This window comes from Siphateles boraxobius, unplaced genomic scaffold (genome assembly GCF_051911475.1).
Source record: "Siphateles boraxobius isolate OS27281-9 unplaced genomic scaffold, OSU_SipBor_1 18, whole genome shotgun sequence".
NCBI lineage: Eukaryota > Metazoa > Chordata > Actinopteri > Cypriniformes > Leuciscidae > Siphateles > Siphateles boraxobius.
Window position 1 is genome coordinate 10,391,298 of NW_027508788.1, and position 17,158 is coordinate 10,408,455.

The 17,158-nt window shown below is 37.2% G+C and overlaps 1 protein-coding gene across 2 annotated transcripts; it reads right to left on the bottom strand.

Annotated features, from left to right (window-relative positions):
* Positions 1-614: 614 nt before the first annotated feature.
* On the bottom strand, positions 615-16,983 carry brd8a (bromodomain containing 8a). Of its 2 annotated transcripts, none has more exons than XM_077233432.1 (20): positions 16,847-16,983; positions 16,306-16,399; positions 15,624-15,693; positions 15,228-15,277; positions 15,017-15,139; positions 14,861-14,941; positions 12,526-12,590; positions 12,233-12,357; positions 11,967-12,158; positions 10,865-10,958; positions 9,983-10,117; positions 8,643-8,782; positions 6,575-6,986; positions 5,700-5,743; positions 5,376-5,587; positions 4,694-4,786; positions 4,519-4,587; positions 2,995-3,277; positions 1,766-1,810; positions 615-1,255 (listed from the first exon to the last, which is right to left on the bottom strand). In XM_077233432.1, exons 1-20 carry the CDS (start codon positions 16,863-16,865, stop codon positions 1,196-1,198), a joined length of 2,406 nt encoding a protein of 801 aa, XP_077089547.1. In that variant the 5' UTR covers positions 16,866-16,983; the 3' UTR covers positions 615-1,195. The 2 variants fall into 2 exon arrangements, with proteins under 2 accessions (XP_077089547.1, XP_077089548.1); XM_077233433.1 differs by lacking the exon at positions 16,847-16,983 and adding an exon at positions 16,603-16,732.
* Positions 16,984-17,158: the final 175 nt, after the last annotated feature.

Consider the following 17,158-nt stretch of genomic DNA (forward strand, 5'->3'; position numbering starts at 1 on the left):
GAAAGTGAATGGTTAACAAAGATTTTTAATAAAAAAGGACTTAAATTTGTCAAATTCAACCAATCTATTTTCTAAATTCATGTTCTTAATTGTGAACAATTCATTCATTCCTGTTCCAAATTTTACCTCAATTTAGTCTAAATGTTATACCTCAATCTTCCGATAAAGATCCGTTGACGCACGTTAGACTTCTCCAATCATTTTGTTCGCTTTAACTTTCATGCCTCCATCCAATCATCCAATCAACAATCAATGCACAGAACCAAGTCCCCACCCTACATTATTTCCTTTTTTCAAAAATAACTTTCACTCAGAAAGAAAAAGATCTGTCGCCATTTCCATTACATTGCGATTTTAAATTTCAGTTTTAAAGTGGTGTTTCTCGCACCAATCTTCCGTTATTGCTTTAGAAGACAGAAGACAAAAAAATGTTATAGATACCATCATTTCGGATGCATTTTTTTTAAGCTTGATTTTTAAGTCCTTGGTCAGTGTGAACATTTAAAAATCTCCAAGTTAAAAAAAAAAACGAGGTTTGAAACGAGAAAAGGGGAAAAGTCAAAGGATAAAATATCAGTAACCTTGTACGCATATAAAAAGGCATTTCAATTTAATTTTTTGTCCCTTCATCAGGTTTATTCCCGGTCATTCATCAATACCTATAAAGGCACTATTTGTACACAAAACAATTTTAGTACGGCACAACAAATCTCACAACAATTACATACAGACAGACACATATATGCACGGATTTTGAGGCAGTCCAATCCCAAACACCACACACCAGTGAAACCCTCATGAATATTCAAGTCATCTGTTTAAGTGTGTGGGAGGGGGGTGTTAGCAAAACGGTTCAGACAGATTGTCCTATGCTGTCTTTATCAATCAGTCACTTTGGCTCTGTCCCAAATGGCGCACTTCATATGCACTTTCGGTCTTGTGGACTTAGAAGAAGTAAGGCTTTCAGAAGGGTGCTCGCGAGCGCCGCCTTCGCGGTCGATATGTGCCCTCGATGCGCACTTTTGCTGAGCCTGCACTGATGCAAGCTCCACAGCAGACTTCTTCCCAACAGTCAAAGCGGCATTACGTCACAAAAGTGCGGACTTGTAGGAAGACCGCGAGTGCTTAGAGTGCCATTTGGGACAGGGCCTTATTAGTGTTTCAAAGGAGCCCTTCCTCGGGCCAGTCCAGTCGCTCATTTCTTCATCTTCAGGTCTGCTTCTATAGCGCAGCGTCGCCCCCTGGTGCCCCCGTCCTGCAGAGACAGATCAAGACACTTGATTTCACTCAGTCACTATCCACCTCATTTTTAATGTAAAAGTGGGCACTTGAATGTGTCTGGCTTCCAGTGTAATTCGCCTCCAGTTATGCCGTTTGATACTGAAAACTGTTATATCTGGCATTATTTTAATTTCATAATTCTAAACACTGGTTTGTAGTGCAAATAGTTTTACCATAGATTTTGTTATTCTTCTAGTTATTTACATTGAGCGACTTATAAATCGGAAGTTTTGCACATTCACAGAAAATAGGTTACTTCTGCGTTGCAGAATATCTTTTTTTCTATTTTATCAACTGCTTGTCAAAAACATGTCAAAATGGAAAGTCTGACAATGACGGCATATAAAATTTGAGCTTCTTTAGCCAGTAGACTCCAGTAAAGAAAAGGGGGATATGTTCTTTATCCTTCCCCTTACATTGTCTCTCTGGTTGTAGAAGAATTGTAGCATTCAAAAGGGATAGAAGGAGCAGACGGGATACTTACAAAGAGAGAGAGAAGGAATGCAGGAGAGGCCATGGGAACACAGTCCTGTGAGATGACAAAGGTTAGCATCAGAGAGAGAGAGATAAAGGTGCTTTGAATATACGCAACACTCAAATACAAAAGCAGTTAAAAGGAGAATGTTGCATTGAAAAAGAAAAAACAAAGATCGGGTGGTCACACCTTATATTAGGATCTAATTCTCACTATTAACTAACTATTAACTACGACTTTTGCCTCATTACTGCTTATTAATAGTTAGTAAGGTAGTTGTTAATTTAGGTATTGGGTAGAAGGGATGTAGAATATGGTCATGCAGAATAAGCCATTAATATGTGCTTTATAAGTACTAATATCCTAGTAATATGCATGCTAATAAGAAACTAGTTAACAGTGAGAATTGGACCCTAAACTAAGGTGTTAACGATAGGGTTAATCTGGCTTCATTAATGTGTTTTAACACTTGACTGTATTATCAGCCCAATGATCTGTAGAAGGTGCGACTCAACGACTGAACAAATGTAGACATCTAATGTCTCTTTCTTCTCAAACAACGATCATTTCAACTCAAAACAATATTACATATCCATTATTTATTGCAATATTAGACATTTGTAATGTTACAAAAAGATTTCTGTTTGAAGACATGCTGTTCTTTTCAACTTTCTATTTCTCAAAGATTCCTGAAAACATGTATCAGCCTATTAGAATGATTTCTGAAGGATCATGTGACACTGAAGACTGGAGTAATGATGCTGAAAATTCAGTTTTTCCATCACAGGAATTAATTATAATTCTACTGAGAGTTTATGTTTTGATATTATCATTCCGTGAGATGAGAGATTGTCCTGACACACGTCCTGCGAGCTCGTGAGGCTCCGCCCTCTGGGCCAGCAGCAGCTGCTCATTTGCATTTAAAGGGATACACACTAAAACGGTGCGTTTTTCTGAGCCTCAAAAAGTGACAATTTAAACATGCTGTAGAAAATTATGTGTTGGGTATTTTGAGCTAAAACTTCACATACACACTCTGGGGACATCAGAGACTTATTTTACATCTTGTGAAAAGGGGCATAATAGGTTCCCTTTAAATTGTTATATTGCTAATTGTTACTTCTATCAAAAAACATTTGGTGGTGGCATATATATATCTATGTGGAGTAACATTAGTGATCCAGAATGTTTTTATGTGCTGAAGCGTGCAGGTCTGCTGTATATATAGAGCGCCGCACCTTGTCATTGGGGTCCTGTTTGCGGTTGGCCTCTCTCCCGCGCAGGCTCTTGGCACTGATGCCCGATTCTGAGGTCTGCATGATCAACTGTGTGGCCAGAAATTGCTGAATCTGCTCCAGAACGTCCCTCTGCATCTCCATGGCCATGTGGAAGACATCATGGTCTGAGCTGTTGTACATCACCGCATTCTGGAACATCAGCATGATGTCCCGCTGGAACTCGGCTGTGGTGCGGATCAGCCCGTTCTCAATGTTCTTCTTGATAGTGGACAGATCCATTGGCCTAAGCACCCGAAATTGTGGCAAAGCTATTTATATTACCATTTAGAATTACTTTCCTCTCAAAACATCAAAGACAATTGGATTAATCCTGATAAGTAGAGGTTTCTCTAATTGCAAAACCTTTAAAGGTTGCACTTTATTTTACAGTACGTGTACTAAGAAAGTACTGGGCAATATAAAGTTAAAGGATTAGTTCACCTCAAAATGAAATTTTCCTAATAATTTACTCACCCCAATGCCATCCAAGATATGCATGTCTTCGTTTCCTCAGTGGAACAGAAATTAAGTTTTTAGAGGAAACATTTCTGGATTTTTCTGACAACCAGCGTTTTGAAGTCCAAATCAATGCAGTTTCAAAGGTCTTTGAAGTGCTTCAACAGACTGTGCACAATCGTAGCTGAGGAGGAGGGTCTTATCTAGCGAAACGATGGGTCATTTAAAAAAAAAATATATATATATATACACACATATATATATATATACATAAATATATACTTTTTAACTACAATTGTTCGGATTGAGTTGATCGGCTATGCGCCGGGAACTACGTCATCACGTTGAAAGGTCACTGTTGATGTCGCCGGCGCCAGCGGAAGTACCGCCCCACTCGACCGTGCGAAGGAGGATAGTTCAAATTGTATTGGTCGCTTTGTAAACCAACCAAACTTTGCTGGCGCCGGCAACATCGAGCCTGTTCTTTCAACATGATGACGTTGCGTTGCAGATCAGCTCAATCCGAATAATTGTAGTTAAAAAGTATATATATATATATATATATATATATATATATTTTTTTTTTTTTTTTTTTTTTTTAAATGACCCATCTTTTCGCGAGATAAGACCCTCCTCCTCAGCTGCGATTGTGCACAGTCTGTTGAAGCACTTCAAAGACCTTTGAAACTGCATTGATTTGGACTTCAAAACGCTGGTTGTCATTGAAGTCCATTATTCTAAGAAAAATCCAGAAATGTTTTCCTCAAAAAACTTAATTTCTCTTCCACTGAGGAAAGAAAGACATGGATATCTTGGCATTGGGGTGAGTAAATTAATTAGGAAATTTTCATTTTGAGGTGAACTAATCCTTTAAGGTATACATGGGGTAAGGTTAGGTTTAGGGGTAGGTTCAGGGTTAGTACCTAGTTATTGTAATTACTATAATAAGTACATAGTACGTACACTGGGGAAAGGACTGTAAAATAAAGTGCTACCTCTTTAAATGTACCTTAAACAGTTCGCTCTCACCTGTGCACAATACTGTGGTAACCAGGGGCGATGTCATCCGTCACCGGTTGCAGGAATACATTTGCATACCTGTTCAAAATGACCAATTATCACTCTGGCTGCACAGAGCTGATGGGTTCTGATGAGCCAAATAAAAGGGGGCGGGGATTTGGAACAACATAATGAAGACTCTCGCCTGTGATTGGCCGCAGCTCGCCACACCAGCATAATGGCTTTCTTCCAGATCTTCTGAGCCTGAATCGCTTCTTGGTCTTCACTGCAAATTGAGCTGAGGAGGAAGAGTTAATTGAATGTTGATTAATTGAACATCAGAGCAAAAACACATAAACACGGGCTTGTTTATACCATAACCTAAAAGTATTAAATATTTTTTAAAGTATAATCATAATCATCAGAACTATTTACACAAGAGTTTGATTTTATATTATATTAAATTAAACATTTAGGCCCTGGTTTCACAGACAGGGTTTAGATTAAGCCAGGATTATGCCTTAGTTCAATTAGGATATTAAAGTAGCTTTTATAAACATGCCTTAGAAAAAAACATAACTGAGACAAACAATGGCACTGATATATTTTAACACATGTTTGGGCAAGTTGATTTCAGTTAAAACAGCTCAAACATGCATTTTAGTCTGGGGCTAGGTTTAAGATTTGTCTGTGAAACTGGGGGTTAATTTAATTTAAAAAATGGAAATATTAAATCTAAACTATTTTACAAAATCCAACTGAATTAAAACTGAAAGTTGCTTACTAAGGATTACTGTTTCACTTCAAAGTTTTATTACAGATGTTGTTTTAAGTCAAACGATCAGGCTCGGTGTGAAAGCTTAGTTATGTGTAGTTTGTGCACATACAACTGTGAGGAGGCAGGGCTGCTGGGAATGGAGTCGGCAGTTGTGTGGAGCTGTACGGAAGAGGATGCCGTGTGCATGCTGTAGCCGTCCTCGCTCTCGCTGACCGGAGGGTCCAGCTCTGGCTCAGAGAGATAAACGCCGTCTCCATCCCCTTCTAATCCAGCTTTCATCTCCTCTGCATCACTCACGGCTTCCTCCTCCACTTTCACTTCCTGTTAACGAGGAGTGTTAAGAAAATACTAAAAAGGGCAGAGTTAATGGTTTCCGGGGCTATGTGTACTCGTGGCTTGTACATTATGTGTTAGCATATGCAGACAGTCACACCTTTGAGTGTTGTTTTATCACAGGGTCATCTTCTGACCGTGAATCTGGAAGAAAATGGGACATGTGTTTACAGGGTGTCCGAGTGTGTAAACTAGGGTTAAAGTTGATGTGTTATCACATGCAACAGGGGTCAATGACAAATAAGATTGTTCAAAATAAAATAAAAAGAGGAAAAATATTTTTTTTCCCTTAGAAATGTACTCATGATGGTTTGATTAAATAGATGGGTTAACATTTTTTTTTATTTAATGACAAATATAACCATCTTGTCGTTATTCATTTGTAGAGATATTATGAATTATTATTATTTATAAATAGCATTAAGTTTTTGGGAGGTCACCCCACTTGACATTTTTACAACCTGAACTAACCTTGCCATATCTTAAAAAGATCAAATTACTGACCTTGACACACAGTCATAATGGGTCTATATTATTTCTTGTTTTTCTTCTTCTGCATACTTTTTCCTTAGAAAACTACTTTTTCCTTAGAAATACTCATAAATGATTAGGCTAAATTCCAAACAAAGGATTTCTTTACAAGAATTTAATTCCTTTAATAAGGCTTTTTTTTGTCCATTATGTTATTTAGACAGGTTCCCTTACTTTGACTGTATGCCCCAAAATGTATAAATTTTAACAAATTCATCACAGAAAATGTGTATTCAAGGATACACTACTGTTCAAACGTTTTTTATGTAAAAGTATTTATTTTATAGAAATCTTTTTTAACATCATAAATGTATTTGTCACTTTTGATCAATTGTATGCATCCCTGCTTGCTAAATATACAGTAGTGTATGAATGGCATTTTTAAAAATAGAGAAAATAGCATAATTATATAATTTGCCCAATGCAAAACAATGTAATCAGTACCTGATTGAAGGCGTGTCCATTCGTTAGTCTCACTTTTGATCACAGCATGCAGTGATTCTGGCTGCCCATCCTGGGCCTCATCTGTGTGCTCTGGTCTGTGGGCATCTGGCTCTGAATGGGCTCCTGCTGTCGGAGGAGGGTCTTGAGGAACAGAGGGGACGGTGGTGGAGGTTGTCGGAAACCCTTGTGCGCAGCCACTGCCGGATCCACACGGGTCAGGACCGTCTCTCTTCCCCTCTAAGAGATGCAGGGAATGTGGGTGTAAGTCCTCTGAAGTGCTGGAGGGCTCAGGGCCTATGGGCCTGAAGGGGTTTGGCTCCCAGGAACCTGACAGGCTGTGACCCGTGTCCTCACACAGAGACAGAGCTGCTTCCACTGCTGCAGCATCCAGCGCCTCTACGTTATCCTCACCCTACAGGAACACAGGCTGACAGTCATTTTTCTGCCGGACTGTGCAGGACAGACAAAAAGATTTGAGTGGTAAAACACAAGCTTCCATGGTTTACGGTCTAATTTTGTATTTTTGCAATGACAACTAGTTTGACTGAGTCTAAACTCAAAACAGATGGTTTATTTTTATATTTCTGCTCAATATACTGTTTCACGTGTTCAAATGGTTAACTGAACCTCAATGGAGCTGGTTTAAGAAAACTGATTTTTGTCTTATAAATTATTAATTTCCCAAATTCATCAGTTTCAAACTTGGAAATTCTACATAATCAAATGGTGTGTTTAATTGTTCTTTAGTTGTTCTTGAATGCATACCTTGTCCTCACTATTGAGCTACTGTTTATGTTGCCTTTTCCTTGGAACATTAATCACAATTAGTTATAGATAAATATGATTATATAACTATTAACACTTAAATAACTGCATAAATATGCAACTGTTCAAAAGTTCATAAAGATTTTTTTAAAGAACTTTTATTCAGCAAGGATGCAATAAATTGATCAAAAGTGGCAGAATTTTTTTTACAATCTTACAAAACTTTTCTACTTTCTACTTACTAAATGCTGTTCTTTATCTGAAATGTGAATTTTCTATTAATCAAATAATCCTGAAAGAATGACAGTTTCCACAATTAAGCAGCACAACTGTTTTCAACATTAATAATAATCATAATAAATCAGTATATTAGAATGATTTCCGAAGAATCATGTGACACTGAAGACTGGAGTAATGATGCTGAAAATTCATATTTGCCATCACAGGAATAAATTACATTCTAAAATATATCAAAATAAAAAAGTTGTTTTTAAATTATACTTTAAATTGTGTCAAACATATTAAAACATCTTACTGACCCCAAACTTTTGAATGATTGTATAAATAACAAGGAAATCATTACTGGCAACAAAGTTATGTTGTGTATGTGTGCAATGCATGTATTTGAAATATATTATATTGTATTGTATATTAAAAATAAACCCGTGGCACAAAAAAGTTGACTTCAAGAAAATAAATAAGTAAGAGATAATACATGCCTAAATGTGTATTAAGTGATTTTAATGCACGATGTGGAGGCAAAGAACCGCCCGGCGCAAAGTGCGGGTCATTTAAATCGTTTAATGCACTGATAGCCGTGGATTATCCCACTTATACCATGGTAATATGTGAAGGGTAAAAATTATGGTTATTTTCGAGAGAGATGCGTGTGTGAATTACCTGTGTCTGTGCAGCATCGATCTCTCTATTAACTATGAAGCTTCGAGTTTAACGTTAAAAACAGCGTCAATACCTCCTCATTGCTGTGAAAAATTATGTAGCGATTCAGTAGCGAATCTATTTTATTAATAAAATCTGCGGGGCTGCGTTGATATCAAGTTTCTGTGCTCTTGAATGATTCTGTGTGTGCGCAGCATGATCTCCGATCTCTGTGTGCATGTGATAGGTGTGTGTGCTTCAATTAAAGCAGTGCATTAATATAAAATGGTGATTAAACTGCCTATGCATTAAACGATTTTAATGCACACCTTCCAGCCAATCAGAATCGAGTATTCAAACAGACCATGGTATAAATGTATTTATATACATATATACAAATATATGTAATATACGTCTGATTTACCTTCTCCTCAATAATGGCTATGATGTCCCCAACCGTCTCTAAGTCCAGCTCTTCTGCCATATAGGACACAGTCACCAGGTCCTCTTCCCCTAAAACTGCCACCTTATTATCCACTGAAGCACTGGGGGCTCCATCACCTCCTGTTTAAAGTATTACACACATATCAAACCCACTAATTGGCTTTAGACATTCAATTCATTTGATTTGTGTTCCAACTAGAGACCCGCACTCCCGCGGGACCCGGGAGCCGACGCAGCAGAGTGCAGCGCGGGACAAGATTTGATGGGCGAGCAAGGGTGCGGGCGGTAAGACACTCGTGTGTACGGGTTGCGGGAGAATAAAGTGATTCGCGGGACTCCCACAAAATAGCAACATCTAGAAGTAAAATATCTTAAAACAAACAAATTGTTATTCATCTATTGCAAAAAAGCAACAAGAACAACTAAAAAAAAAAGGCTTGGCTTACCCCTGCCTGTTCTACCTCTGATTGCTTTTATAGGGAAAAGCTGCCTATAATTGCTGGTTTAGGATCAGTTTTACCCATAATAATAGTATATTGGGAAGCGATCCAGTGCGCATCTGTGTTTCTGCTCAGGAGAACCTCAAAGGTTTCTATTTACAACATTTTTTGCAGCGTTGAGCAATGGAGCCAATCAAACATATCTGTTGATTTCTTGAACGTAATGGCCAATCAGATGCGTTTAATTTAGAATCCACTCATTGGTCAAAAAGCGAGTGTTTTTGTTCAGCGCTGAGTTCTGCACATTCGCGAATCCTCTCATTATAACAAACGAAGAGTAGACACAATGTAAATAAATGATTCATTGAGCAGTGTATACAGCTTAATTGATTATAACGGAAATTTGTGAGATTGCAATTAACTAAATAAGAGTGAGAGTTTTTTTTTTTTATAAAGGGTGGGCTCTCTCCATGCTTTCTGCCATGCCAAATCATGGCATTATCATAATAACAAATAATTTATCAGGAGCGTTTATGCTGGGATGTGTAAATTGTGGCTAGGCGACATGTAAATTGAAACTATTTAATGGAAATTTTATGGACGTACCGAAAAAATATGTATACTTTTACCTGTGGGCATTTGCTGGTGGGAGCGGGACAAAACATGAATGTTGCGGGTGGGAGCGGGAGAAGGTAACATATTTTTACGGGAGTTGGCGGAAGCGGGACAGAATCCCACGAGAGAGGGGATTAAAAATCCATCCCACGCGGATCTCTAGTTCCAACACACCAAACAAACAAGAGACAGTTGATCAAAGGTCCAAAATAAAGAGTTAATACATCAGATATGAACTAAAGATAAGACAGCATCTAGGAGAGACCTGTGCTGAGCAGGGCAGCTGTGTCCACTGCAGAGGTGGCAGTGCTGGGGGCGGAGTCTGCAGTGGCCAATGAGCTCAGCTGAGAGGGAAATTGGGCGGGGCCAGCTTCCAGTAGACGAGACAGTGTGGGAGCACCTGAGAAACATACACACACACGATGCACAGAGAGAGCGGGCTAGGCGTTAAGCTGGAAGAGATACCCATATCATGACAAACATGAAACACAAAAATGCTGATGATACAGAATTTGTCACTTTGCTAGACTTAGTGCACAGATAAAACGTTGCGGGGATAATTCCGGTTCACGTGGCTATGCAGAAGCGATAAATAATTCTTTATTATAATTTTTTATGGCCAGACAAGTAGTTTATTGAGGGTTGGTTTGTAAAGAAGGACTACAGTCCTGTGCACATATATAAATATTTAAACGCGCATACCTATAGACTAAACATGTGCACGCCGTCTGCATTTTCGCGGGTTTGCGTTTTTGAGGTTTGCGCAGAGATAACCTTTTTTTCAAAAATTTTCAAGGCTCGCACCTTGGAATCTAATTCAGTGTTTGCGTTCTTGAGCCACCGGGCGCTGTTTTGTGCGGATGACCGGGCCGGAGCGCGTTGAGTGTTTTCTGTTATAATGGTGTTGTGTTAGCTGCCCCTAAGTTAAAACTAATGATCGTTGCGACGGAAGTGAATCAATCAAAACTAACTTTAGCTGGACAATAACTTTATTATAGAGCTAGAGCTGCTGTAAAGCCAAAACAATATCTGTTACTGTAATTTCCTATTATCACTGTAAAGCTGCTTTGAAACAATCTATATTGCTAAAAGCGCTATATAAATGAAGGTGACTTGACATGACAGATAAGTGTGTATGAATCCATACCTGTAGCTGCCTGAGAGGCAGGAAGTGAAGAAGTCATCATCTGATTATCGTGACTTCCTGTAAGTTGACTAGACGGAGATTCTCCCTCAACAGCCTGCAAAAAATATGTTCTGTAGATTTTAAAAGCATTTGGGCCAGATTTACTCACTGCTTGCTCCCCCCCAGATTTTTCTATGAAGTTTCCAGTCATTTGCCAGATAAGGATTTTACTCAAAGAGTCATTTCTAGCCAAATTAAAAATTATAATTATGATTTATTTATTATTTTATTTATTTTTGTGTGTCTGTGTGTAGTCCGAGCCAACGTTGATTTTTCTGTTTAATCTTATTAAAATTGGTCACAAAGAAAATTTTGGGGTCAGAGAGATTTTTTTTTTTTTTAAAGAAATTAATACTTTTATTCAGCAAGGATGCATTAAATTGATCAAAAATGCCAGTAAAGACATTTATAATGTTTTAAAAATATATATATTTCAAATAAATGCTGAAAAAACTGCTTCAGGGTTTCCACAAAAATATTGACATTAAATATGAACTGTTTTCAACATTGATAATAATACTAAATGTTTCTTGATCAGCAAATCAGCACATTAGAATGATTTCTGAAGGATCATGTGACACTGAAGACTGGAGTAATGATGCTGAAAATTCAGCTTTACATCAAAGGAAAAAAATACATTTGAAAATATATAATAGAAAAAAAAGGTTCTTTGAAATTGTAAAATCTTACCGACCCCAAACCTTTAAACTGTAATGTATGCCACATTGAATCTGCACATTCTTCTTTATCTTCTTCACTTGTTGTGGAGTAAAATCAGCACAATAGATTTAAATATAAAATGTATGATTAAATTATCCTATATATATTTCACAGTTTGTATGTATATAAATGTGCAGAAAGCTTGAAAGAAATCGTATATATATATATATATATAGATTTAGGTGTGTGTGTGTGTGTGCGTGCGTGCGTGCGTGCGTGCGTGCGTGCGTGCGTGCGTGCGTGCGTGCGTGCGTGCGTGCGTGCGTGCGTGCGTGCGTGCGTGCGTGCGTGCGTGCGTGCGTGTGTGTGTGTGTGTGTGTGTGTGTGTGTGTGTAATTCTGACCAGTCTGGGGCTGGTGGGCAGGAGACTGCCTTTCTTCAGCAGTTCTGACAGGAGAGGGGAGGGGGGTGGAGTGATTTTCTGACCCAAAAGCTTCTTCTGTGTTGATTCATCTAGCAGAGACCCCAAACTCGTCTCTACTACAGCAGGACCTGGCAGCTCCGTCAGCGGCACAAACACTGATGATCCCGCCCCCTGCACCGGGGATGGATGATGCTTAAAATAAATGACGTATTTAAAAAAGAATAATACAAAAACAAAAAACTCACAGTTGTGCTATGATCTTCAGATGAATCTCCGATAGGAAAATCCAGGCTCGGAGAGCAGGCTCCAGAGGGGGAGCGCACAGTCACACTGGGCACACGTTTAGGAGTGTTCTTCACTGCCAGCCTGGCTGAAAAGAAAAGATAAACAGCTCCTACTATGAAGCATTTATGAATGACTGTTCAGAATATAGAACCTCGGATATGAATTACTTCATTAAACCACGTCTTTAAGACAATGAGGCCACACAAAACAGACATACACATGTGAAAAAGACAATTCTGATGAAAGCTTGTACCCTTGTACGCTGCATCTGTGGCCTTTCTTTTCACCTCAGCTTCTTCTTCCTCGTGTTTTCGGCTCCTAATGAAGATCCAGAACTTAAATCACTAAACCAACAAACATTCACTTAAAGGGATAGTTCATCAGAAAGAAAAGTATCCATATTTCTAACTTTATAAACTATAATCACTGGCTTCTGGTAACAGCAGTGCGTGAGTAGTTCAGGCGGAAGAGTGACCTCAGAAGTGCAGAGGATAGAGCAAAACCAAACACCGGTCATGAATTTGAAGTCTAAATTGAGAATTTTTAAAGAGAAATAATGGAGGAGCTTGAGTTTGTTGCCCAGCCATATTCTCTTTGTACTATTTGTACTATTACTATTAGTCATGCGTCAGGTCAGAGGTCACTCGTACAGCTGATTATGGTTTATAAAGTTATAATTATGGATATTTTCTTACAAAAACCCATCGCTTCGCTTCAGAAGGCCTTTATTAACCCCCCAGAGCCGTATGGATTACTTTTATGATGGATGGATGTGCTTTTTTGGGCTTCAAAATCTAAGGTACCATTCACTCCCATTATGAAGCTTGGAAGAGCCTGGATATTTTTTAATATACAATGATACTTACAACCCCATTTCCAGAAAAGTTGGGACATTTTGTTTAATAATAATAAATAATAAATAAAATAATAATAATAATAATAATAATGCAATAAAATAAAGAATCTGTGATTGGTTAATCATCTTGAACCTTAATTTAACTGACAAAATCACAAAGAAAAGATTTCCAATGTTTTCACTGATCAACTTAATTGTATTTTGTAAAGATAAACAAATTTTGATGGCTGCAACACTCTCCAAATAAGTTGGGACAGAGGCATGTTTACCACTGTGTCCCATCTTTCCTTTTAATTACACCTTTTAATTGTTGGGGAACTGAGGATACCCAGAGAACTCAGTAGCATCTCTGCGCAGAACTGATGTATAGCTTTCTCCTTGCGTAACAGAGATTCAAGTGGCATTTCTTGATGCAGCGTCAGACTGTGTTAAGTGACAACGTTTTTCCAAAATAATCCCGAGCCCATGTGTCTGTATTTAACAGAGTAGCATCATGGTTTCTCATGCAGTGCCATCTGAGGACTTGTCTTGCCCTACACAGCCTGAGATTTCTCTAGGCAAGCAAAGACTGAGATGCTCCTTTTATACCCAATCAAGATACCCTCACTTATTGCCAATTCACCTGCTTATTGTGGGCTGTTTCTAAAAATTTTAACTTGGATATTCTATCATCTTTTAACTTTAATTTTGCTTGTCTCAACTTTTTTGGAGTGTGTTGCAGCCATCCAAATCAAAATGTGTATATCTTTACAGAATACAATTCATTTGGTCAGTGAAAACATTGGAAATCTTTTCTTTGTACTTTTTTTTGGTCAGTTAAATAAAGGTTTAAGAAAGTTAACAAATCACAGATTCTTTGTTTTATTGCACTTTACAAAATGTCACAACTTTTCTGGAGATGGGATTGTAAGTATGATTGTGTTCGGCTGAAAGAAGAAAGTCATATACACCTAGGATGGCTGGAGGGTGAGTAAATTATGGGATATTTTCATTTTTAGGTGAGCTAAGCCTTTAAAAACATCTATTATAAAACTATATATAAAAAATATTAAAAAAAAAAAATATGTATGTATATATATATATATATATATATATATATATATATATATTAATATAAAAAAACCTCATATTTACAAACCTAAATGGAAATTAGAAATGTTGCATTGGCAACTAAATGAAATAAATATTTAAGTTAAAGAACAACAATTACTAAAATTAAAGTAAATTAAATTAAAGCTAAATAGAATGTTTTAATAGCACAAAATAAATTATATATAAATATAATACAAAAACTCATTGAAATGACAATTAAAGCTAAATAAAATGTTTTAGTAGCACAAAATAAATTAGATTATATATATATACATATATATATATATTACACAAACTCATTGAAATGACAAAAGCACATAACAAACTTATTAAAACTTAAACTAAAATGAAAATTGAAAACATGAAAATAAAAGCCAATTCAAAAGATTAATAAATACTGTAAAAGTATATAAATACTACTAAAATAACTCCCCTATATCAATCACATAGCTTTGTGTGAGGAACATAATGATGGTAACTATGAAACTGTTGTTGTATAAAAAAGATCCATGTTAGGATTCTTTAAAACATTAAATAATAAAATAAAATAACAGCTAATACATAACATAAATGACAGTTTTGCGGGGAACTATTCCTTTAAATGTGATATATTTATAGCAGTAGGTATAATGATTCTTACCGTGTAATTTCCTCCCATAGCTCCTCAAGTTTGGAGTCCAGATGACCTGCCTGGATGAGTTCACTTTCTCTCTTCAGTTTCCTAAAAGGACAGTAATAGAGTTACAGTCAGTCGACAGTAGGAAATGGTCCAGGTGAATATGTGGAAATTTGGTACCTGTGCTTCTCTTGTGTGTCCTTGATAAATCGCTTCAACTCCTCTATCCTCTCCGCCGTCAACCTGCGAACGATCACATCCTCCACCGTCTCCACCACCTCCCCTTTCTCACCTCGCTTTCTTCTGTGAACATACACACATACACTCACCATTAACTGCTGTCGGGAATGGAGTGAGTGTTGGAACGCAAATGAACAGGATGTGGACTCACTTTGGCGCCTCAGTTGTCTCCAGGAGCTCAGAGTATTGTGATGCACAATGCTGTGAAACAGTGAGGAAAAGAAGAGTGTGAGTGTGTGTGTTATAAGTGTCTTATTAATTGAACTTTAAAGGAATAGTTTACCCAAAACATACAAAGCATTGGAAGACTTTGAAAACAATGCATGAATCATATGGGATATTTTTGTGATGCGTTTATGCCCAAGTTGCCATCCACTTGCATTGTATGCAAGAGCAGAATTCTTCAAAACTAATTTTCTGTTCCAACCAAGACAAATGTCATACAGGTTTAAAACGAAACAACAGATTTTTTAAGAAAGAGTAGAATTTAAATTTTGGGGTGAGTTGTCATGTCATTGGATTGTTTTACTGCATGCTTCCCCAATACCTTCTGAGAGAACCAATCAGGAGGACGTCCAGGTTCTGCAAATGGCTTAATGGCTCGGCTCACAGACACCCTAGAACAACCATTGTACAAAAACACGACTATGATGTTCCATGTTAAATTATTTTTTTATTCATTTATAATTAACTAACTAAGAAGGAATAAGGTGAAGTTTAAGTATGTTCCTTTAAAGAACAATCCATTATACAATTATTTATTTTATTAGGAAAATGCCATATGCTCTTTGCCATATGCAAATTTCTTAAATTACTTTAAACTATACATAACTTTTCTGAACAAAATAGCCATTAAAATAAGCCAAAAAAATGAAGAGATTTCCCAGTCTTAAAAAAACACGGATAGACTATATATATATATATATATATATATATATATATATATATATATATATATATATATATATACATACACACAGTTTTTTACAAATATTTATTTATAATGAATTTACATTCTTCTAGTAATGCAGAGCACTAAACAATTTTATCGAGTAGAAATTGTGAGTCTTTTTTTATTCGTATCCTTAATTCTTATCAAGTAAATCACAAACAACTAGAAAAGTTATGGGGCTTTTCAATATTTTTGTGGCCAATGGGGGACCTTGGAGTCAACAAAGGTTTGGGACATCTGAATTAAAGCTATGATATAAATATAAAAATAAAATCACCAGTTTTGGTCTCCACTCTTCATGACAGAGGAGGCAAGGCACAGCTTTTCCCTAATTGACCATGGCTCTGTTGGGCCCAATAGCAATTTATGTTCTGTCCAAAGAATAAAATGCAGATAATAAAGAGAAAAATGCATTTCAGGCGTAAACAGCATTTAAGCATATGAGTATGTGCTACGCTGTCAGGTGATGAAGGGGGTCGGCAGTTTGACAACTAATAACGGTGCCATTTTAGATGGTCGAAGCATCATCGGCGTCTCACATTTCTCTAACAGATGGTAAATGTGATGTACTCACGAAAGCTAGTATGATGTAGTCATAAATGTGTCATTTTGGTAAATTGTCCAGTGATTCGACCAATGAGCATCATTGTAATCAATGACTTCTGTGCGCAAATCCCGTAACACGGCGGCACGCGCACCGCTGCATCCATTATTCACTCGCTTCTTGACATGCATCAATTATAATCTGCCCTCCGCCCCATGCAGGACATACGCTGTACATGCATGTGTATGATGAAAATATAGAGAGCAATACTCACTTCCAACTCCGCTCGCCATTTTGTCATGACTGGACTGTTTTCTATTGCTCCTTTGGCATGACAAGTGTCTGGCTATCAAATGTAAATGTGCATATCCGGTGTGAATTTTCCAACAATCATTTTGCAATAACCTCAATGTGGTTAAGTCACATGTGCATTGCTGAATTTATTAAAGGTCTGTCATTTTGACCAGCATTTTGCACTGGCAGGTCCATATTTTCTTAATACTTGAAGATATTTAAATGTCACTGAATGACGTGCAGTTTACAATAACTAAATATATAATAAATAATAGTATTTGGCAATTCTGTA